Source organism: Anabrus simplex, chromosome 1 (genome assembly GCF_040414725.1).
Source record: "Anabrus simplex isolate iqAnaSimp1 chromosome 1, ASM4041472v1, whole genome shotgun sequence".
NCBI classification, from domain to species: Eukaryota; Metazoa; Arthropoda; class Insecta; order Orthoptera; family Tettigoniidae; genus Anabrus; species Anabrus simplex.
The window spans coordinates 1301607746-1301633256 of NC_090265.1; the positions used below are offsets into that span (position 1 = coordinate 1301607746).

At 38.4% G+C, this 25511-nt stretch overlaps 1 protein-coding gene across 1 annotated transcript in view; it reads right to left on the reverse strand.

Annotated features, from left to right (window-relative positions):
* The window catches only part of LOC136858773 (small conductance calcium-activated potassium channel protein), a 165587-nt gene that overhangs the window by 13485 nt on the left and 126591 nt on the right, over positions 1 to 25511 (reverse strand). The window contains exon 6 of the mRNA XM_068225743.1: positions 22909 to 23036. Coding sequence (XP_068081844.1) covers positions 22909 to 23036 — 128 coding nt within the window. The remainder of the gene's footprint in view (positions 1 to 22908; positions 23037 to 25511) is intronic.

Sequence of the window (25511 nt, forward strand, 5' to 3'; positions counted from 1 at the left end):
ATGTCAAGCTGACTGGCCTGTTTCTTTTTTTTTTATTCGTGTCAGAGGTACCAATATATAAGAAATCAATTCAAATACAATTAAAAAAATTAAATAATAAAAATATGAAGTACGTTAATTACACAAAATGAAAGACATATGAACAAATTAATTGTAAAAAAATAAAAAAAGGAGAAAGGAAGTATTACATGAAAGTATCTACACTATATATACATTATTTACACAAGTTGTGACCAGTATTTGGCTACATTGATGGCATTGTTTCCGGCCAGTGCCAATTCCAACCCTGTACATGACTGGGCATAGATGACAGTGCAAGAGGTGCGTAGAAGTCTGTTCCTCTCCACATTCGCATAATGAGTCCCCACCATGCACAATGCCCCATTTCACAAGATTGTCCTTAGATCTTGCAACGCCGGTCCGCAGTCTGTTTAATGACTTCCGTATACACCATCCCTCTTCGTGACCAGGTGGCAACTTCTCTTCAATTTCAACACGTTCCGGATGATCTAGGTACCTTTGTTTCCATAGCTTAACCCTGGCCTTTTTTTTGGGTCAGAATCAAGTGGAGCAGAAGACTGTAGAAAACTCTTCCTGGATTTCAGTCGAGCTGGAGGTGGCTGATGTTCATGAAGGGGGTGGGCTGAGATGCTGCAAACCTTTTGTCTCTCGATATTAGCGGCCACCTCACGTCTAATATCAGGTGGGGCTATACCTGCAAGTGAATACAACTTCTGTATGGGTGTTGGTTTTAATCAGCCTGTAATTAGTCTGCAGGTTTCATTTAAGGCAATGTCGACTTTCTTTGCGTGAGCTGATTTATACCACATGGGACTAGCATATTCAGCAGCAGAGTAGCAGAGTGCTAGGGCAGTTGTCCTTACTGTCTGGGGGTGGGCACCCCATCCAGAACCAGGTACCTTACGCAGTAGGCAGTTTCGTGATGACACTTTTGCCTTGAGTTTGGTGCAGTGTGTGGTGAAGGTCAGTGAACGATCCAGGGTAACACCAAGGTAAACTGGAGTATTGCTATGTTCCAGCTCCATTCCTTTCCATTTCACAAGCAGCTTCCGCAGGGCTTCTTAGTTCTTTAAATGAAAGGCGCACACACTAGTTTTCGATGGGTTTGGCTTGAGGTGATTTTCCTCATAATCTGAGAGCATCTTCAAAGCACCAGTAAGGTTTTGTTCCACTTGCTCAAAGTTTTTACTCTGAGTTGCCAGGGCCAGGTCATCTGCATACAGAAAGCTCCTTGTGTGAGTTGGAAGAGGTTGGTCGTTGGTATATATGATAAATAGCATTGGTGCTAGGACACTGCCTTGTGGGAGACCGTTCTTCTGTATTCTCCATCTACTCCGCTGTCCTTGAAATTCAACGAAGAAGTGTCGGTTCTGCAACAACGTGGCAATAATCATTGTGAGCCTGAAATCCATAGTAAGATGGTAAAACTTCCTTAGAACTATCTGGTGTTGTACAGTATCATATGCTGAAGAGAGATCAACAAAAGCCACTCCAGTAATATCATCACGTTGAAATCCATCTTCTATGTGCTGTGTCAGATTAAGGATCTGTGTACAGCAGTTCCTTCCTGGTCTAAATCCAGCCTGCTCTGGGATTAGAAAAGGTTCGACCACTGGTGTTATACGGTTCAGAAGTATTCTTTCAAAAATTTTATATAGATGGCACAGGAGTGATATTGGTCTGAAATTCTTCAGATCCGTAGGCTGTTTACCAGGTTTCAGGATTGCAACCACCTTAGTCTTCCTCCAGATTTTAGGGATTTGACATCGTTCCAGACAGTTATTGAAAAGCTGTAGGATCCATTGTTTGGTAGTATTCCCAAAGTGCTGTATCTGCTCCATACGCATGTCATCTAGACCAGCTGCCTTGCCAGTTTTGCTCATTTTTCTGGCGTTTTCCAGCTCATTCATAGTGAAGGGATTGGACAGACTGGATGTTTCTTGTTCGATATTTCTTTGAAGTTTTGGTGGTCTTTTTCGCTTATCTGTTTTGCCATTTATTAGGAGCTGATGAGCTATCTGGTTGGAAGTAATGTTGCTATGTAGAGGACTTTTCGTGGGATCATTGTTCAGACGTCTAAGTAGCTTCCAAGCTTCTCTGCTGTTTCTTGCCATGTCTAGTTCTTCCGTCAGCTTAACCCAACGTTCTCTCTTTATTTCGCCCATGGACTGGATTAGTTGTTGACCAGCCTGAATAGTGTCTTCACTGAAGGGATTTTCTTCATAGAGCAGTAGGTACTCATTTAATTTATCTACTGTACTGGCGTCTAGACCCTGTATGTACTGAGACCTACAGCCTCTTGGGATTGATGTGCGAGAGCATTCTTGCACGGCATCGATGAACACATCGTATACCTCCGGAACAGGTTCAATGTCTGCTACCATTTCATCTAAGCGCTTTGTGTATTTCATCCAGTCAGCTTTCTTAAAGTTGTACCACCTTCTGAATGGCACAGATTGTGGATGAACTGCTGAGAGAACTTGGCACATAATGGGTCTATGTTATGTGTTGGGTATAGGTTCGCAGACAGACTTCACACACTGCTGTGATATAGCATCGCTGACAAAGATGAGATCTGGGTTGTATCCACGTCTCCATCGACGACTGTTGAAAGAAGCGGGAAGTTTACTGTCATGTATTAAGGACAGTTGACTAGATTCTGACCATGTAATCACAGCTTTGCTGTCTTCATTGTCTTTTCTATATCCCCATAAGCAGCTATGGCTGTTGAAATCGCCCACGATGACACGAACCTTCTCCTCTAGCCCTACAGCTGAATCAGTAAAGTGGAATGGAACGCTTGGTGGTTTATAGACAGATGTTATGATACAGTTTGACAGCTCCACTGTTAAGATTTCTATATCATTGTTGTCTGTAGATGAGGTAGATATTACGTTCAGCTCTGGCCTTGTGAATATAGCACTACCATAGTTTTCATGTTGTCTCTCGGCTACCAAACGCATTCCTAATACTCTTGGTCGTCTTTGCTCGCTACTTCTGTGAGTTTCTTGAACACAGAGAACGTCACACCTGTGTTTTTGGCAAAGTTGTTGTAACAGGGTTTCCTTGTTTGATGTTATGCCTTCTATGTTAACTGATACAACTGTCAGCTTTGGTCCTGAAAAGGACCAATTGTGGTGTCTATTAACCATTGAAATTGATCTTGGTACTTCTGTAACTATATCCTTTATGTTTATCACCCTTTCCTTTGTACAATGGGGCTACAATTGGAAATCTACATTAATTTGGTATAGCTCCTTCTATATTGAATAGTGCAAGGTCTCTATATTCTCAGTTCTTTGAGCAACATATGACCTATAGCAATGGAACTTAGAGAATGAGTTTCCATATTTAATAGTCTAAAGAAACTTTTGCATTCAACAATGGCCTAGAAAATACTTAATCACATTATTCTTTTAAGTTTATTATTTATTTAAGTTAATTCATTAATTTATTTATTTACTTAGCCTATAGCTTTCACTGCCAGGGTTGTTCAAGGACATGTTCACCTCATCTGATGCAGGTCTTTCTATTTGACGTTCATGGATGACCTGCATTTTAAGCACACACTTCTCTCTAAGATAGACAGTGCTCTCGAAGGGTATTTATCAATGCAACAGTATTATTTTAGAGCTTCTGGGTATATCACAGTCCTTTTCTTGCTATTGATAGCAAAAAAGACTCCATAGCCAGAGCATACCACAAACAGAAGTAGACTAGCAAGCAGTTGAGTGTGGCCACTATGCCAGTAAGAGTGGCAGGGAATGGCGCGGTTATGCAATGGATTCTGCAACTCAAAGACAGTTCATTCTAGTGCATTAAATCATGGTTTTCTACATCTCATGAACATAATATTTGTTCCTAGTGTTTAAACCATTAAAATGAGCTGAATTTTGTCAGCTTTGACACTATGACCTTCCTATAGACCCTTCTTCTTCTGTTATGATTATCAACACAAAATATAGCATATACTTTATATTTTTACTAATAGGAGAATAAATACCAGATTTCATCTAAATCAGATCACTCAGATTTCCCATGCTGACATAACAGACAAACAGATGAAAATGTTCTTAACAGCCAGTAGCGGTTTCTGGTATAGCGCAATGGAGCAATGAACCTCCAGTTTATATCAAATTTTATTCAACTACTTAATATTCATAACTCCCTTGTCAATCTCGAAGCTCTTGCTTAGCCCATCTATCCGTAATATACTCGTACTGACTTTCTGTTGACATGAACAGCGCACGTTCCGTGGCTGGATACTTGTCTGGAATGAACCCCCTTGGAAGGAAATCTCTCTGTCCGTACCTGGGCGAAGGGAATGGCGAGGTTCGGGGGAGCATCGGCCGGCACGTAGACAAGACTAGGATATTGCAGAAACAGATATCCATGGTTTACGCATGCGCAATATGCCACTCTCTCTAGTTGTGTTCGGGGGTTGTTTGGGCAAGGTCTGTCTAGACTGACCTTGTGTTGGGGTAGGTATGTGCCTGCCATCTGTTGCCCTTACAGGAATTCAACTACATAGCAGAAAAAAGTGCACATAATTAGCGCTAGTGTTGAAGAGCATCATTACTGCCAGCAGTCACATTAAACTGCCAAATTCCAATTGATGTCTTTTCCCAAATACATCAATATTTACTAAACATCTGTTCATTTGCCTTCTTTGGAATAATTACTTTTTTGAGAGAAAATTAACTTAAAAATCACTGAGGCAAAGAGTAGCGGGAATGTAATACCAAAGAAAACGCTAATTGCCTAGCCACAGGAGTTCTTAAAATTAAGTTACCAACAATGCGAACATACATCCCTAAAGTTTACTCTGTTTTTCATAGTTATCATAATTTGTAATATTATTGTACGCTGTGCAAGCATGTGAGTGTTTTTCTGCCCTGATGTGCCGTTCAGAAACTTAATTTTTAGGACATAAAGAAGTTACAATATTTTCTCCGTGTGTGTATTTTTGTGCACTGTAGTTGCATCCATAATTTTTGTTCCCGGGAAAGGTAAGGTGCTACATAATGAGTTTGAACAGTGAAATGATACTTAAGAAGACAAACTTTTATTCTCTCTCTCTCTCTCTCACGTAAACTTAAGATTAAAGATGCCGGACGCCCAATGCCTGATCTTGATATAACGAGGCATCCTAAAAGTAAAAGTAATGAAATCGTGCGTAAATTCAGAATGGATTTATACCGTATAAAAGAATCGAGTGGATCTATGGGTGCAAAATTGCTAACATGTTGATTTGTTTTCCTTTTTTATGATTCATGAGTGATGAAAGTGAAGGGACTTGGACCAAAGTTGGAGTGGTAGATATAGGATATTTGTCCAAAAAAATATAATAATAATAATAATAATAATAATAATAATAATAATAATAATAATAATAATAATAATAATAATAATAATAATAATAATAATACCGAGCTCGATAGCTGCAGTCGCTTAATTGCGGCCAGTATCCAGTATTCGGGAGATCGTGGGTTCTAGCCCCACTGTCGGCAGCCCTGAAGATGGTTTTCCGTGGTTTCCCATTTTCACACCAGGCAAATGCTGGGGCTGTACCTAATTAAGGCCACGGCCGCTTCCTTCCCACTCCTAGCTCCTTCCTGTCCCATTGTCGCCATAAGACCTGTCTGTGTCGGTGCGACGTAAAGCAAGTTGCAAAAAAAAAAAAAAAAAAAAAAAAAAAAAAAAAAAAAAAAAAAAAAAAAAAAAAAAATAAAGAAACACAGAAGTTCTAAATCTCATATGCTTGCCCAGTTACAATTCGATCTCCTGGGAAGACACGATAACCGTCAGTAATTTGACTGTGCTTACAGGCAGTTTGTGGAAAGAGACAACAACCAAGTATGGAAAATTCATTATGTGCTGTGTAAAGTTCTGTGGCGCATTTGAGATGGCATTGCATGGGCATGACGAAACAAGTGAATCATCGAATCCTGGCATATTTCGAGGCCTCGTCAATTTTAGTTCTGAAATTGACGTTGCATTGAGAGACCATGTCCAAAGCTACTGTTTTCAAAGGCACCTCAAAAGACATTCAGAATGATTTGCTTTCGTGCATGTATGAAATCTGTCATGAGGAAAAAAAAAGAAATCACCACAGCGCACTTCATTTCGGTAATCGCAGATGAGACCACCGATATATCTACTACAGCACAATTTGTTATCATTCTTCCCAACGGTGAGCAAGTTGAAAGATTCTGGGGTTTCCTCTACCCTCTAGTCATGATGCTAAGACAATAGCAGAGTGTTTAAAATTTTCTTTGAGGGAAGTTGTGGATAATAGAGATAAGTTCATTTCACAAGGTTACGATGGAGCAAATGTAATGAGTGGTCACCACTCAGGGTGCAAGTTCTCATCAGGGAAGATTTTAGGCATGCACATTATGTGCACCGTTATGCCCATTCTCTGAACTTAGTCATGGCACAGGTGACAGGGGGGAGGGGAGATATTGAGGGTGGGGTGATTTTTCCTTCTGTTGAACCCCCAGTGACGAAAGTCACGCGCCGCCACTGTTAACAGCCCTAGTTATCACAGAAAGACCTTACTTAGAGAAGCTTATTCCTGATCAAAAGAACTAAAAGAACTCTTCAATTTTATTTACAAATGATAGCCCTGAAAAGCTGAATTTACAGGATGTTCATGATGAATTATATGGAGAAGTTCAGTCAGGAGAAAAAAAACATTCACAATACACCATGATACATAGTGCGAATCTATGTTTTAGTTTATTTTATACCGGGCGAGTTGGCCGTGCGTGTAGAGGAGCGCGGCTGTGAGCTTGCATCCGGGAGATAGTAGGTTCGAATCCCACTATCGGCAGCCCTAAAAATGGTTTTCCGTGGTTTCCCATTTTCACACCAGGCAAATGCTGGGGCTGTACCTTAATTAAGGCCACGGCCGCTTCCTTCCAACTCCTAGGCCTTTCCTATCCCATCGTCGCCATAAGACCTATCTGTGTCGGTGCGACGTAAAGCCCCTAGCAAAAAAAAAAAAAGAAAGTTTATTTTATATAATAATCAAGTCTCCAAGTTAAAAGAAGAAGTAAACATAATTATGGATTTTGAATAATATATGTTAATTAGGATACACAATCCCTTTGTAATGATTTTCTTACTACCAGTATTTCAAAATCAGAGTTAACAGGTTGAGCGCCAAACAAATTTTTTTGAAATGTTTCTCTGTGGGCTGAAACTTTACGTTTACTCTCTGACATTTCAGTATTTCAGTAGCAACATTCAACCAGGCATTCAATTCAATGCAAAAGTAAAAGTTAACGTCAAAATGAGAATTAAACAAAAAAAAAAAAAAAATGGACACCGATGTCCACTACGGTCTTATGGGAAACTTACATCAGCTGGGGCCAAGGCGGTCACGCAAGTAGGCATTAGTGAATGCCCAAAAATGTACTGAATGTGTATGGTGGTACTAGAAGTGTTGTACCTACAGTTTTGGATAATGGAGTGAAGTAGGATGCTACTAGAACTCGCACTGCAAAAACTGAGAGGTATGTAGATATAATTCAATCTGTGCGTACTGTCTCTGCATCTATCAAGGATATATTTTAGTGTGCATCATTGACATCCTTTCCTGGTTTACAGATGAGAAGCAGGAGTCAAGTAGTAGTGACTGCGGTACCACCATATGCATTCAGCACATTATTGGGCACATGCTAGTGTCCGCTTGCATGACTGCCTTGGCCCGAGCCGACATGTTTCCTAATAGACCACAGCAGACACCAATGTCTGCGTTACTTTATTCTATTTTTTGACACAGAATTTTTACTTTTGCATTAAATGCGTGGTGGAATATTGATACTGAAACACCAGAGATTAAAAATAAAGTTTCGGCCCACACAGCAAAATTTCAACATTTTTGTTTGGTGCTCAACATACATTATCAACTTTGAGCAAGCAGACATCCATGCCCTTGAAAAAAATTGATTGTACCTGAATGTATATAATTCTAAAGACTAGTGCGTCAATTACAAGTAAAGTGGACCTGCCAGATATTCGATGAGGTCAGCTTCTGTATACAAGTGGACAAGTGCATACGTTATCAATCTGAGTTAGCGGACACCTATGTTTACCATGGCCTAGGAGGAAGTCCAAAAATAGTCATTGGTGTCTGCATTGGTGCTCAATGTGTTAAATCTCCAATTTTTAAAAAGGAATTCTACATTGTATACTGTTCTATACTGAAACAAACGCTCTCAAATCCAAAAGAGAGAAACTGAGCAATTGGAAAGCTCCTGGCATGATTGGTGTTACACCTGTGGTAATAAAAGCCATGGCTCTCTTGAAATTGAGGCGATTCATAGACTTTGTCAGTTAATATGGAAATCCATAAAATAGCCATAGGATTGAAGTGAATCCATATTCATACCACTACACAACAAAGGCAACATAATGGACTGTTAGAATTAGAGAACCATTGCCCTTATTTTCAATGCAAAGCAGAATCCTATTGATCCTCATTGACAGATTAAAATTTTTCCTCCCTTCACACATAGCAGAAGAGGAAATGGTGTTCATGGTTAGGAAAGGCACACAAGATCAGTTACTGAACATCTGAGAACTGATCGAGAAGCCCAGAGAATTCAATATACTAGTAACAACAACAACAACAACAACAACAACAACAACAACAACAACAACAACAACAACAACAACAACAACAACAACAACAACAACAACAACAACAACAACAACAACAACAACAACAACAACAACAACAACAACAACAACAACAACAACAACAACAACAACAACAACAACAACAACAACAACAACAACAACAACAACAACAACAACAACAACAACAACAACAACAACAACAACAACAACAACGCCTTTGATAAAGTCATATGGAACAAACTGTGGATGACTGTTAGCAATATGGGCACACCTTTGCGTCTGATATAGCTGATAAAGCAGCTTTATAATGGTAAAATGCTCTCCAAAGAGTTCAGCATCTCAGCTGGTGTCAGACAAGGATATATCCTCTCTCCAATATAAATTTTACATCTATAGTGAGTTCATTATATGTGTAGATTTTTGATGCTGGAATGGAGGTGTCACAAGACATGGAAGCTTTAGAACAACCTCAGATATGTTGAAGATGACAGTGATCCAATGAAATTCAATTCATGAACCAACTGTATGAATTAAGTGCAGAGTTTGGGCTTGATATAAAACTAATAAGACCAATGTTTATTTTATTTTATTTATTTAATGCTGAAAGCATCCAAGGACATGTTCAGCTAGTGTTGCTATAATTGTTTTCTATAAAACCAGAGCAAAGGTGCAAGGTTAAGATATTATGAGTGGTACTTTATTAGACTACTTGAGAACTTGCTGTACAAATCACAATCCATACTTTTGTTACGGAGCGTATTTTGAATTTTTGACAGTTTGTTAAGAATTCTGGTATATTTTAACTTTATGAGCATTACATATTCTTATAATTTATACCAAGCATACTTTTCAGAAGATTTTACAGAATCTAGATATTTTGACATTTGACTACTTGTGCAATTACCGGTAGGTAGTTTATAAAATTCACTACAACTAATGTTTGTCATATTGTATTAAATATTAAGAATTGCCCTTATTGATACTAAATTTAATCTGTTCCTGTCTTCTATCCAGTGAGCATTCATCAAAGAGAATACCCTCTCTATATTAGCATTGTACCCAGTGAGAGAAAAGTAAAATTGAACAATTTTTAAGAGCTCATAATACTGTTTTCTGAGACACAACTTTTGGAAAACATCATCTGCCCCTTACTAGCTAACAAAATGGTTAATTCTGTATTTGTTTCACTTTCTCTGGCAAAATATTTTAATTTCACTGCCTGATCAAACAAACTACTTTCATTCAGTTTGCAACTGCACTTCTCACTCAACCATTTAAAACTTTATTCAACATCAGGGTCAGTAGATGCAGAGTGGGTTGTTGTCCCATAAGCTCTGTACTCCAACCGGTCAACCGAGCAGAGGAGAGGTGGTCACAGCTCTACCGTGGCTCTATGCCTCTGCATTCGGGAGACGGGCCTGGGGCACAGTGCTGCATTTCTCGCCTGGCCTCGCCCATCGGCTGTCCTGAGAATGGTTTTCCATGGTTTTCCATTCTCCTGTACTAAGACGAATGCCGTGACAGTTCGTAGTATAGGCCACGGCCGCGTACCCCCTCACCTTCTCCGCACATCTCCTTCACTGCAACAAATCTCCCAGCCTGAGAGATGGCGTCACCATCTAAGAGGTCTGCCTCCCCCTTCAGGGGAGGAATGAAAATGTTTAGTAGTAGCAGCAGCAGCAGCAGCAGCAGCAGCAGCAGCAGTAGTAGTAGTAGTAGTAGTAGTAGTAGTAGTAGTAGTAGTAGTAGTAGTAGTAGTATTAAACATCAGCACATACAACTGGCTTCTGCAAAAGCGTACAATCAAAATAGTTGAGGTCAGTGAGAGGCTCATTAGGAATCAGCTGAACACATACTTTTCAAATGTGAGGCGCTGGGTATAATCAGATTCTCCACTCTAGGACTACCAAGTGAAGAAAGAAAAAATCCAAGAGGATTCAATAAGAACAACCTGCAGCTTTGTGAAGGGAGCAGGTATATCTAGGCGGGAATGAAGGAAAAACCTGGTAGCAAAAGATCTTAGAGGTTGACACTAATTAGGAACTAATATTTAGAGACCCTATGAAGAAAAGAGGAAGAAGAAGGAGAGGCTCATTCCATTTCAGTAGATAATCAATGACAGAATCATAGAAAGATATGCATTCATTATGAAATTATACTTCCTGTGATTCTGGAAAATCTATATAAATAAAATTGTAATGACCATGTGTCTGTACACTGACTATTTTGGAAAAATTTCCATACAGTTTTCCGTTTCAAGTGCAATAGTGAATATCTGCATATTTTTTTTGCTTAGGTGCCTGCTTGTCTATAACTTGAAAACTACTGGATATATTTCTACCAAACCTCATATTTAGAATCCACCTGTCATTGGGTAGGTTTTATGGCCAATATTGTTTCTAAATCCCTGAACTGACTGGGGGTTATATGAAACCAAAACCATGATTTTGCACTCTCACAAAATATACACAACCAAACTTAATGGAAATCTACCTGCCTTAATGGAAATAATTTCTAAACTTTTTTTCTCATATGCATCATTTTGATACAAGAATTAATAAGGGAGATATCATTAACAGACCATTTTTCAGTACAAGTCCCACCAGACTTAATTCAAGAGCAGGTGTGTGTAAAGCTTATTTCTTATAACTGAAAACTACAGAATTAATAAGGGAAATACCATTAACAGACCGTTTTTTGGTACAAGTCCCACCAGACTTAATTCAAGAGCAGGTTTGTGTAAATCCTATTTCTTATAACTGAAAACTACTGAAGATATTTCAACCAAACTTTATATTTAGCATTCACCTGTCCAAAGGTAGGTTTTTAGGTCCATACCATTTCAAATTCCCAGAATGAACTGAGGGTTTATAGGGAACTGAAACAGTGATTTTACTCTCCCACAATATATACAAGACCAACCTGACTGGAAATTGACCAACCTTGATGGAAATCAATTTCTAAAACATTTTTTCTCATGTGCATTTGTTTAACAGGAGAATTAATAAGGGAGCTATCATGAACAGTTGGTTTTGCAGGCTAAGTCCAGCGGAAATAGCCCAAATGGTGTTGTACGTACAGCAAATTCCTTATCTATCTATATAAATAAAATTGTAACGACCATGTGTCTTTGCATTTACTATTTTGGCAAAATTTTCATACAGTTATCCCTTTCAAGTGTAATAATGACCATCTGCATATTAGTTAGCTTTAATTTCCTGAAAGTCCTCATTTTTAACCCCCTTCCCCTTCCTCAAAGCAAGATTAAGGCACAATCTGCCACACAAGATAGACAATTGAAATTTGGCAAAATTATATGTCTTAGCCTGTAATTGACAGAAAGCTTCAAAGATCTTTAAATATTTTATTTTTTACCCCCCCAAAATATTGGAATATTGAGGCAGACCTTCGTTTCGAGGTATTTCGCGGCTAAATGCTAAGTCGTATCACAAAACAGATGGCACAATCGCAGTTCAATTTGGAGTGATCTACAACTTTGGTCCTATGGCGTTTTGTCGTATCTCTGTTCTTTATATGTTAGATTTGTCTCTATATCTCGATTATACCTACATTTTGCTCTTTGTACACGTATAATTCATAGTTCGAATCACTTGCACGAAAGGTAGAATCATCTAATTCTACACGAACATTGGCCCACCCAGTATCCTTACGTGAGCCACATTCTATGTTCGTAGCTGTCATATTAGTACCCAAAAGACCGGGTGAGTTGACCATGCGGTTAGGGGGGCGCTGCTGTGAGCTTTCATCTGGGAGATAGTGAGTTCGAATCCCATTGTTGGCAGCCCTGAAGATGGTTTTCCGTATTTTCCCATTTTCACACCAGGAAAATGCTGGGGCTATACCTTAATTAAGGCCATGGCCGCTTCCTTCCAATTTCTAGCCCTTTCCTATCCCATCATTGCCATAAGACCTCTCTGTGTCGGTGCGACGATAGGACAGGAAAGGGCTAGGAGTGGGAAGGAAGCGGCCATGGCCTTAATTAAGGTACAGCCCCAGCATTTGCCTGGTGTGAAAATGGGAAACCACGGAAAACCATTTTCAGGGCTGCCGACAGTGGGGTTTGAACCTACGATCTCCCGAATACTGGATACTAGCCGCACTTAAGCGACTGCAGCTATCGAGCTCGGTAATTTAATTCTCAAATAATTATATTATTAGTGGTTGCATCGATAAATACTACATAACCAAAGTTATATAGAATTGAAATTTCCACTCATTTATGTCTTTTGCATTTTTACCGTACCGGCTATGATAACACAGATGTTCATAAATTTGTATTTTTGTTGCTAAGTCCATATCAACGCCGAGCCACGAGAAAATGGGTTAACAGAATTTAATGAAATTTGGCATATAGAGTCGAGGGATAAGAAACTACAGTCTAAGCTATAAACAACTGTATTCACCCTGGATGAAATTGTAGTTTAGGGGAAGGTGCCTAAAATGTAATTTTTAAATACCTATGTTATTCGTCCTATCGAAAAGTACTACATAAAAATTATAGAGAATACAATTTCCCGTAATTTATGTTTTATTCAGTTTTACCATACCGACTATGATAAGAGTGGTATTTCAGAGTCGGAAGAAAACTAAATGTGAAAGCCTACAATATCGAAAGCACATAACATTGATCAACAATAACATTACATTGACCACTGTTTGTTGTGATGTTCTTTGTCTCTTATGCTGCCTCTCAACCCCGATAGATGGGATTACTGTTGCATACAGAGTATAATAGCCTGACTGAATATTGGTGGGAAATAGATGGGGAGTTAGAAAACTTTCTTCTTTAACATGCCATTCCTCTGGATCATACATTTTCTGATACAGCTGGTACGTAACACACTGGTTCATCACAGTATTCCAGCTATTTGATCCCTACTCTGACGCACTGTTTTGTATGAGCAGTGGTGATACTTAAGGCAGATGCTCACTTAGTAGAGTAGTAGTATGGCTTGGTCTAGAATAACAATTTAGGCCTATTCCAAATTATAACACCACAATTTACTAAAGAACTCAAAATTCAACCCTGAAAAGAACCATTTCTCAAGAAAAGCTTCTTGCTCTTTATTTTTAAATTAAATTCTACATTCATTTTATTCCAAATTAGCAGTAAAGAAGGGGTTTCTCCTCTGGCTTGGAGGAAGAATTTGCCTCCAAGTCAGACAGATTTTTCTGCCACCAGTGTAGTGAATTGATACTTTTCGACTCAACGGGTACTTTGCAAGTGATAAAAATCATTGTTATCCGTATTGAAGATACTGAATACTGTATTCAACGGGTACTCCTAGGAATCAGATCAGTAAAAGGGCATAGTTTTTGCCCTGGGAGTCGCCACTATTCGACCCCTTCCCTGCTGAAAAGGGATGAACATTGTTTTCAGCTGTTTGCAGCTTGGTCATTCCAGCTCTGGAAAAAAATGAAATGGCGTATGGCTTTTAGTGCCAGGAGTGTCCCAGGACATGTTCAGCTTGCCAAATGCAGGTCTCTTGATTTGACTCCCGTAGGTGACCTGCGCGTCGTGATGAGAACCAAATGATGATGAAGACGACACATACACCCAGCCCCCGTGCCAGTGGAATTAACCAATTATGGTTAAATTTCCCGACCCTGCTGGGAATCGAACCTGGGACCCCTGTGACCAAATGCATGCACGCTAACCATTTAGTCATGGAGCTGGACTCCAGCTCTGGAACTATGGACTGTTAGATCTGCAGCTTATTCCTGTTTATTAAAAGTGAGGAAATGTGTGGTTTTTCATTTGATCAAGTATTTCATGTGAAAGTATTGCTTTTAATTGCGCTATTCCTACTAATGTCATTGTAATGTATGTTCATTTCAGTTGGGAAAACCACTAACACAGTCTTTCTGAGGATGTAAAAAGGCAGGTGGAGGGTGAATGTCTACCATTATAATGAAAGTTCCCCAACCTGATTGTGACTGATGGTAGCCAAGTGGGCGTACCATTACAGTGAAAATTCCCTAACTCAGTCTTCGTATGAGAAAAGACGTATGTTGACTTCCCCGTCAGGTTTCTAGGGTAACGTTAAGAGCTATGCAGTTTCATACAGTCTTGCTCACAACGTGTACACTACCTAACCTAGAATTCTGTATACAATGTAGAATTCCGTAGCGAAGCATGGGTACATCAGCTAGTATGAAGATAAAGGAGGAATTCCAGAGGACAAATTGGGGCAAATTCTAATTTATAGGAAGATAAATTAGGATTCAAATAATTTATGAAAGGAGATGTTTGATAAATTTCAAACTTTATTGAAATCATTCAAGAAAAAACTAGGTAAGCACCTGATAGGGAATCTGCTGCCTGGGTGACAGCTCTAAATGCAAATCAGGGGTTACTGATTGACTGATATGGTCCAATCTACAACACAGGGTGGATGATTTAAAAAAATTAAAAGAGATTGGAGTGGCTAGGACATGTTTTTAGATCAGAGGGTACGTTCCTCTAACTGCATACTTATTTTCATCAACCAGCTGGAAGACATCCTAAAGGTTGCCCAAGGACAAGATGGAAGGCTAGAGTACTGTTGACATTGGAACAAGTCGATCCAACAGCCAGTATTGAGGATACATGAGATAAAAGTAAGTGGACCAACATCTGTGGCAAATATTTGTAATGTGAACTACCATAGGTATCTTGTCATGATTGAACTTGAATTTTGCTAGGTTTTGTACATATTGTCTTCTGCAGCGAGCCTAAATGGCCTGTTTAAGGGCAATATATTATGATAATGATTGTGACTTGAAGTGGCTAACAAGGGTGTCAGTCCTGAGCTCCACTGTAACAAACTCCAGTAAATGTGAAAATAATTCAAAAATTGCCAGAACAGCCAATGTGAAACCAACATCAGGAAGGATCATAACATATCCAGGTTGCTAATATTGAGACAAGTCAACTATCTCATTTTTCCAGTTGCCACATATGATGCTAAGTCGTCATGGATGATAAACAAGAGTGACCAGAGAAGAAGTGATTCATTTGATATGATGTGTAACAGAAGGATGCTGAGAACCCCACTGTCGGCAGCCCTGAAAATGGTTTTCCGTGGTTTCCCATTTTCACACCAGGCAAAGGCTGGGGCTGTACCTTAATTAAGGCCACGGCCGCTTCCTTCCCACTCCTAGCCCTTCCCTGTCCCATCGTCGCCATAAGACCTATCTGTGTCAGTGCGACGTAAAGCAACTAGCAAAAAAAGAAGGATGCTGAACTATCCATGGACAACATGTCCCACTAATGACTCTATAATGAAAGACCTTAGCTTTTTTTTTTTTTTTGCTAGTTGCTTTACGTCGCACCGACACAGATAGGTCTTATGGCGACGATGGGACAAGGAAGGGCTAGGAGTGGGAAGGAAGCAGCCGTGGCCTTAATTAAGGTACAGCCCCAGCATTTGCCTGGTGTGAAAATGGGAAACCACGGAAAACCATTTTCAGGGCTGCCGATAGTGGGGTTCGAACCTACTATCTCCTGAATACTGGATACTGGCCGCACTTAAGCGACTGCAGCTATCGAGCTCGGTAAAGATCTTAGCATTTCAGACTGACTGCCCATTAGAATCCAGTCATTAAGCACTAAGATTCTTTGGCCACATAGCAGGAGTGAACTCTTTAGAAAAGCAATGTATTGTGGACACTTTGGAAGACTCATGCACAAGGGATTGCCCTCTGATGCACTGGATTACACAGACTGTAAATCATAGTGGGTGAAGTTTCCAAGCAACAATCCACATGTCTAACCAGAGAGAGAGACTTGGAGAAGACTGGTTCATGAAGTCACCATGTCCTCTTGAGAATTTTATATTTACAATTTTGTTTACTCTGCACCGATACAGATGGTGTTATAACAATGATCGGAGGAAAGGGCTAGGGGTGGAAAGGAAGCAGCCATGGCCTTAGTTAAGGTTCAGACCCAGCATTTACCTAGTGTGAAAATGGGAAACCATGGAAAACTCTATTTTCAGGGTTGCCAACAGTGGGGTTCAATTCCACTATCTCCCGAATGCAAGCTCATAGCTGCAAACCCCTAACTGCACTGCCAACTTGCTCGGTAAGAGAACAAAATGAAGGATGAGGTAGATACTATCCACAGTCACATCAATACATGAAATTGTTTATTTTGAAATGTAGACAATTATTGAGTACTGATTATAAAAATTAATGAATAATAATACCAATGACACTAGTGCTTTGATAGTTAGTTCTGTGTTAATTAATGATCTATATCATACACTGTGCCCCAATGGCAAATAGCCATTCATCAATGTGTGTGAATCGTGTTCTAAAATATATTGCAGGTAATGACATTTCAGGTACCTTGTGATGGAAAAATTATTCTTGGGGAAGATTTCATAAAGGTTTTGCCTGTTTTGCCAAATGCTTATCGCCAAACAAAAATGTATTTATAATTGTATTACTCTCCTCCTTGACCCTTCTTCAAAACACATCACTTACATAAAAACATGCAGGAAAACCACAAAAAAGAGAATGAAATTTGCTGATTTTTTGTAAGAAATCGGTAGTGGCGACTACCCCTCTCTAGATGGTGTTGGCTCGAATATTATTGAGCTACCAGCCAGAATTTTACCACATGATGATATCATGGTTGACATTTATAGCAAAACATTCACTTCTGCGAAAGATGTCATCATTTTCATGAAAATTGCCATTCTTCATATTAATTTGAAAGCCATTAGGCTTATAACTGGTAGTTCAAAACCATTTACTAGTGTAAACAAGTTTATACTGAAGATGAAAGCTGGCTACTTCAATTTCAATTGATCAGTCACTACTAATCTGCATTTAGGGCAGTTGCCCAGGTGGCAGATTTCCTGTCTGTTGTTTTCCTAGCCTTTTCTTAAATGATTTCAAAGAAATTGGAAATTTATTGAACATCTCCCTTAGTAAGTTATTCCAGTCGCTAACTCTGCTTCCTATAAACAAATATTTGCCCCAATTTGCCCTCTTGAATTCCAACTTTATCTTCATATTGTGATCTTTCCTACTTTTAGAGACACCATTCAAACTTATTCATCTTCTAATATTATTTCATGTCATCCCTTCAGGGACAGCTCAGAACATACCACTTAGTCGAGCAGCTCGTCTCCTTTCTCCCAAGTCTTCCCAGCCTAAACTTTGCAACATTTTTGTAATGCTACTCTTTTGTCGGAAACCACCCAGAACAAATCGAGCTGCTTTCCCTTGAATTTTTTCCAGTTCTCCAATCAAGTAATTCTGGTGAGGGTGCCATACACTGAAACCATACTCTAGTTGGGGTCTTACTAGAGACTTATATGCCCTCTTCTTTACATCCTTACCACAACCCCTAAACACCCTCGTAACCATGTGCAGAGATCTGTATCCTTTATTTACAATCCCATTCTCATGTGATTACCCCAATGAACCTCTTTCCTTATATTAACACCTAGGTACTTACTAATGATTCCCATAAGGAACTATCACCCCATCAGTGCAGTAATTAAAACTGAGGTGATTTTTCCTATTTGTGAAACTCACAACCTGACTTTTAACCCTATTTATGATCATACCATTGCCTGCTGTCCATCTCACAACATTATTGAGGTCACGTTGCAGTTGCTTACAATCTTGTAAACTTATTTATTACTATATACAGAATAATATCATCTGCAAAAAGCCTTATCTCTGATTCCACTTGTTTACTCATATCATTTATGTACATAAGAAAACATAAAGGTCCAATAATACTGCCTTGATGAATTCCCCTCTTAATTATTACAGGGTCAGATAAAGCTTTGCCTACTTTAATTCTCTGAAATTTCCTAGAAATACAGTCTAATCCTATTACACTTATTTTTGCCAGTAGTATCCCATGATCCACCCCATCAAATGCCTTAGACAGCTCAGTCACGATACAATCCATTTGACCTCTTGAAACCAAGATATCTGCTGTACCTTGCTGGAATCCTACAAGTTGAGCTTCAGTGGAATAACCTTTCCTAAACCCAAACTGCCTTCTGTCGAACCAGTTATTAATTTTGCAAACATGTCTAATATAATCAGAAAAAATTATTTCCCAAAGCTTACATGCAATGCATGTCAAACTGACTGGCCTGTAATTTTCAACTTTATGTCTACCACACTTTCCTTTATACACAGTGGCTACTATAGCAACTCTCCATTAATTTGGTATAGCTCCTTCATGCAAACAATAATCAAATAAGTACTTCAGATATGGTACTATATCCCAACCCATTGTCTTTAGTATATCCCAATAATAATTATTAAATTAATGTCATATGGTCCACCCTTTTCAATATTATATTATGCAGTATTGTTGAATTATATCACTAAACTAGGGACTAATTTCAGCCTTGGCTGGCCATGTTCAGCCTTAATGAAATACATCCAATAACGAAACAAATGTAAAAACACACAATTGACATGAAAACTAATGTACAAACACACAATTAACATTAAAATCTGGGATGAACTAAGTGTAAAATCTGAAAAATAAATTAGGCTTTAAATTCTTAGCATCTGGAGTATGCTTATCCTCCAGACTCTTTCTTGTATTGATATTCATAGAATTGTTAGTCCCATCACTGCTAATCATTACAATTTCAATTGCAAAACAGGAACTGGTATATGTTGATTCTGTAGTCAGATCATCAATTACCAAATCTACCTGAGTGGTGTTAGCAGTATGCAAGCCACTGGAAGCCACTGTAAATAACCACCAGCTGATGCAGAACTGCTAGATAGTGCTTCCACATCGAAATAAAATGAAATGTTCCTGTAATGCTTGTTAAAATCATGCTGAAATACTGTTGGACATTGTCAGGATGGCACATGCAGATAGTTTAAAACTGACATTCTTAATTTGTGGCTGGTATAAATTCACAATTCATTGTGGTGTCCATGAAGTTAACCTGAATAATTGAGAGAGAGAGAGAGAGAGAGAGAGAGAGTGTGTGTGTGTCAGTCAAATGGCATAGGTTATATGAGACTTACCAAAACCATGAATTTTATATCCTATGATTTAGTATATCCCCCGCATTCTTATCAATTCCGGCCACTTTTCTAGTTTTTAACTTTTGTATCTTATTGTAAATGTCATTGTTATCATAGGCAAATTTTAATACTTCTTTAGTATTACTCACCTCCTCTAACTGGACATTATCCCTGTAACCAACAACCTTTACATACCGCTGACTGAATACTTCTGCCTTTTGAAGATCCTCACATACACACTTGTTCATTAATGATTCCTGGAATGTCCTCCTTGGAACCTGTTTCTGTCTCAAAGTACCTGCACATACCATTCCATTTTTCACTAAAATTAGTATGACTGCCAATTATGCTTGCCATCATGTTATACTTAGATGACTTCTTTGCTAGATTCAATTTCCTAGCAAGATCCTTCAATTTCTCCTTACTTCCACAGCCATTTCTAACTCTATTTCTTTCCACTCTGCACCTCCTTCTTAGTTTCTTTATTCTCTGTTATAATATAGTGGGTCTTTACCATTCCTTTAAAGGTACAAACCTGTTTACACATTCTTCAACAATTGCTTTAAACCCATTCCAGAGTCTGTTTAAATTTTTATTTACTGTTTTCCAACGAACAAAGTTACTTTTTAAAAACTCCCTCATGCTTGTTTTATCTGCCATATGGCACTGCCTAATACTTTCTACATAATTCTTGAATTCCTTGGAATTAATGGTTTGCCTCCACATATTCTTATTCTAAAAATTGGAGCCGTAGTTATGTTCCTTACAAATTGGAATGTTTTCCAATGGTTCCTGAACAGAACCAGATTAGAGCCTAATTCTAAGAAGTATGTATGAAAATTGCTGAGATTTGGAAATAATAAGTGGAGATAAAGCTGGACAGAGGGCTCTAATTTCTCGAATTGACTTAACAACATCCGATAAAATACTTCCATTTTCTTTCAAGAGGTATCAATTTCCAATTCACTTGTCATTTTGTATGATGATCAATTAACCTCAAGGGACATGAAGGTCTCTATTTACCTCAGCTAGTTTTCAGGCATGGCCAGTTAAATGTTGCAATGTCAAGAGAGCGATATCTTAAAGTTGCACTGATGCCAACGGAATGCACCGAGCAAATGGCTATGTGGTTTGGGTCACACAGCTATCAGCTTGCATTTGGGAGATAGTGGGTTTGAACCCCACTGTTGGCAACCCTGAAGATAGTTTTTGGTGGTTTCCCATTTTCACACTAGGCAATTGTACCTTAATTAAGGCCATGATAGCTTCTTTCCCATTTGTAGCCATTTCCTATCCCATCTTCACTCTAAGACTTACCTGTGTTGGTGTGATGTAAAGAAAATTGTAAAAGAATAAACTACAAGGAATGTAAGAAATCCTTCAATAAATATTCACCCCATGAGTGTCATGCCTTGATGGGTTTCAGTTGTTTTGTTTAAAGGTAGGCCTACTGTATGTGCAACTGAATATATTTTCAAAAGTATTGGTAACTGATAATTAATATTATAAGCTACGTAAAATTTTCTTTTGCGTGTGTAAAATTTTAACTTACATCTTGGGTTTCTTAAAAGTAGCTGTCACTGAATCTACTGGGTGGTTACACTTAAAGTTTTCCTACTCATCCTGTTCTAGACAGTACATAAACCAAACTCGATTTGCAGTTTCCAGATTATGGGTTAAAAGAATTGCATGCTTTCATTAGTACCATGACTGATTACCAGCAGCCATTATTGCACATGGGTGTTGATACCCTCACACTGCAATTCTTATTGAGCCAATGCAGGCTGGACAAGAAGAGCAATGTAAAGCAATGCTGAGGCTGCACTTTGAGAACATCGCCGCATGAAAGGACTATAGAAGGGTCCTCTTTCCACTCCTGCTTTCCGGAGTATGATGAATAAGTTCTAAGGAGATGGAGAGACGGGAGTCGCTCTGGGAAGGGGCTGGCAATTACTTCTGCCGCAGATGGTTGAAGTAGGGGCTGATGACCTTAGATGTTAGGCCCCTTTAAACAACAAGCATCATCATCATCATCATCATCATCATCACAGATGATTGAAGAAATTGCTGTTTCCATGGTAGACAGTGCTGCATACAACTCGCTGTTGTCAGGCAGTGTGCAAGCTGTGTAACAGCAGCTGAATGTTCTATGCTTCACAGTTCAGAAGGTGTGAAATGGTATCTATATAAGATTCATTCCACACAGCAGCTGATACCAGGGGATAAAGAAGAATTGTTGACGTCACTCTTTGCTTCTTCACTAGGGTGTAAGTTGAAGAGACATGACCTTGGTCCAACCTATGGGGTGACAAAGCACATTTTTTTTTTCTTACTGAAGCAGTGAACACAGAGATTGCTGACTGTAAGGATCTTTACAATTGGTCATTGTGCTTGAAGTTCCTCTGCACAGCAAACATGTTGACTGCATGGTGTGGCTTTATGGCCAGTTTCAAGGAAGAGATTGTGACCAAAGTCCCAGGACATGGAGCATGACTGGCCAAGGTTACTGTGATGTGCTTTGCCAACATATGATATTTGCCCTAAGGGGGAGGGATGCATTGATGCACTGCTTTTATGTGGGATGGGGCTTCACTGCACATCACTCATCGGATTCAAGAGCTTCTCTGCAACACATTTGATGATGATATAATTCTTAGCTGATTGTTTCCAAGTGCTTGTCCACCACGATCACCCGATGAATCCTTGTGATTTCTGGTAGTGGGGCCATCCGGAAGATGAGGAGAAGCATATCAAGAGATGTATCAGGCAAACACATAGAGATGCTTTATGCAGTTCTGCAAAAAGCTATCCTAAACTTTCATTCTGTCCTGGACGCAGATGGGCGCCATTTCGAGCACCCATTGTAGTGTAACGGATGCTATGTCCACTGAAACCAAGCATATTGTATGATATGGTAATGCATTAAAAGTGTTCAATTGGAATTGCTTATTCATTATTTTTCTTCCTCATACTCTTGGCAATGTTCATAGTACATTTTGCATTCTTAACATTCAGAAATATATGATTTAATAGGGAAAGTTTATTTGTAATCACCTGGTATTTTAAACTGTATTATGACACTATAAGCACAATGCAAGGCTAAAACTTTGGAAAATAATTGCAGATAAAATAATTCATCACAAAGCAAAAGATGCAAGTTTTTGAGAATTTGTTTTTTTCTCATCAGGGTAGGGCAATGAAATGACTTACGCATATATGGCGAGGAGGAACTTGCGCTGATGTGTACGCACACGACCAGGATTTACCCTCTTCACAAGGCGTGTATGTTTATAAATGAGCCACGTTTCACGCAGTACGTTGGCTGCTGCATTCTTCAGCTGGAAAACAGAACATACAGACATAGTAGTATAACTGTTATTTTGAATTATTAATAGTTTAAGGAAGAACCCTTCAGTTCATGACATTGTGATAGCAATACTTCTGTTTCACCATGAAAGCTTTGCCAGAATACTACAATTAAATAATATAATCTGCCTAATGCCTGGCATCTACATTATTAAAAGTGATAGACATGAAAGTGTAAATATTAGGCCTTATGGTAGATTGCTCAATAATATCAAATTTGCAAATTATTATACAAAACTGGTTCACTAAATATCTCATACAATATAAATGGCAGTCAGAGGTTATACTGTATTTATGCCTAGTTTGTCTGTGGTAATGGAGTGTACCTAGTATCATTGATGTGGTTCACAATATGCAAAAATTAGGTTCCAGTAAGTAGGCCTACTAAACCCTCAAGATTTCAATGAGAATGGGAAATGTTAACCCTACTGTGTTCAATGCAAAGTTTGGGCTGGGAAGACTTTGGGAGAAAGGAGACAAGCTGTTCGACTAAGTGGCATGTTACATGTTATGAGTCTTATTATGATAGTCGTATTGGAGTACAGAATGTAAAAGTTTCAAACAAATTAAAAAAACCACCATTCCAATACTTTACAGGAACTGGTTTCCTCATTAAAGTATAATACATGCTTTAATACAAGATAAAACAGTTATAAAAATCTAGTCTATGGAGAAAGCAATGCTTAAAATGCAGTTAAAATTCAATAATGTACTGGTCATAGTATTGTATGTACAAGGAATTAACACTAGTGTCTGTCTAAAAAAGTACAAGTTGGTTATTTGTAGAACAAGACATAGTCATAATGATCTGATATACATTTGGATTGTACAGATTATTTAATATTAATGAAGCATGGATTACTTAAAATATCAAAAAATAAATCTTCAAATGTTATTGATTGAGATTCAGGTACGTAGAATTACAGTAGAGTTGTTAACTCCAAGTGGTTGCGTGATAAGGTCAAAAGGCGCTTGAAGCATCAGTATAGAGGTGTTGTGTCTCCTTCTAGAATAATCTTTGTAATAGATTGTAGTCGTGAGCTGTTTAGCATAGATTCAATAAATAGGGTGTTCAGTAAAGCCTTAGATGTGGAAGAATTTGCAATGTAGCACGTGTTGAAAACTGAAATGTGTAAGAAAATAAATGTAAGTATTGAAACATAGAGAACATTCTATTAATGAGTGGAAGTTTAATAATGCTTACCCCTAGTGTTGACAGAGAGGTGACTAGCCTTGTTGGTTGTTTGAGACGATATGGCAGTTGTTATTCTACTGCCACGTGTATTGTAGGGGTGTGTCTGTAAAGGCGGAGAATGAATCAGGAAAGGGGAGGTAGGCGGAGCATTGAGGACATTAGGAGTAGGCGAAGGGGGTGCGGCGTGAATCGGTGTCTTGGGAGCGACTACTATTGCGTTAGGGAAATTGCTGACGTGTTTACAATGAAATATTTTCATGAAATTATTTGTATTTATGTTGAAGGCTGTGAGTAATTTAGGGATTTGTTCAATTAATGGGCTATTTGTGTCAAGAACATCATTTAGATTACTATTAATGTTATAATGCTGGTCTAGAAAAACATAAGTGTTTTCAAACTCTGTCATCAGTTTACTCTTGTTGGCGTGTTTTATAATATGAAGGTCTTGTTGAATTGTGGTAAAGTTATGGCCGGTATCCTTTATATGATTGCTCATAGTGGAATATTTTCTATGTTTTGAAGGATTGTAATGTTCCAAATATCTAGTTTTGAAACTGCGTCCGGTTTGTCCTATGTACGTAAAGTTACATTGGGCACATTTGAGTCTATAAATTCTGGAATTCAAAAATTTATTGTTTATTGAATTTATGGTATTGGAGTTAAAAAATATATTACGATTCGTGTTACAAGTTTTATACATGATTTTGACATCATATTTCTTTAGTGGATTGGTTATACGGTATATAGCTGGGTTAGTAAAGGTAAAAGGAGCAAAACTTGTTTTTTTGGGTTTTTCGGGAGTTAATTTTGTAGCAGCTTTTAGTTTCATTTTACCTATAATTTTATTAACCATGTCTGGTTTGTAGCCGTTGAGTTCAGCTAAATCTTTAATGTAACCAAATTCTTTCTTTCTGTTAGCATTAGAAAGTGGGACTTTTAGAGCCCTGTGAATTAAACTGTAAAAAGTCACCTGCTTATGAGAATGTGGATACAAAGAATCATTCCTTATAGTCAGCGGAGTGGACGAAGGTTTCCTGTAAATTTGGAATATAAATTTATCCTTAGCCCTTGTTAAATTTAAATCCAAGAAATTCAAAGAATTATTGGATTCATCTCCTTTAGTGAATTTGATATTATTGTCAAGGTCATTGAGATACTTTAATATATTACCACTGTTATTCCGATGTTTGTCAATGATAATGAATGTGTTGTCTACAAATCTCAGCCACAATTAAAGACCATTGATTCTGTT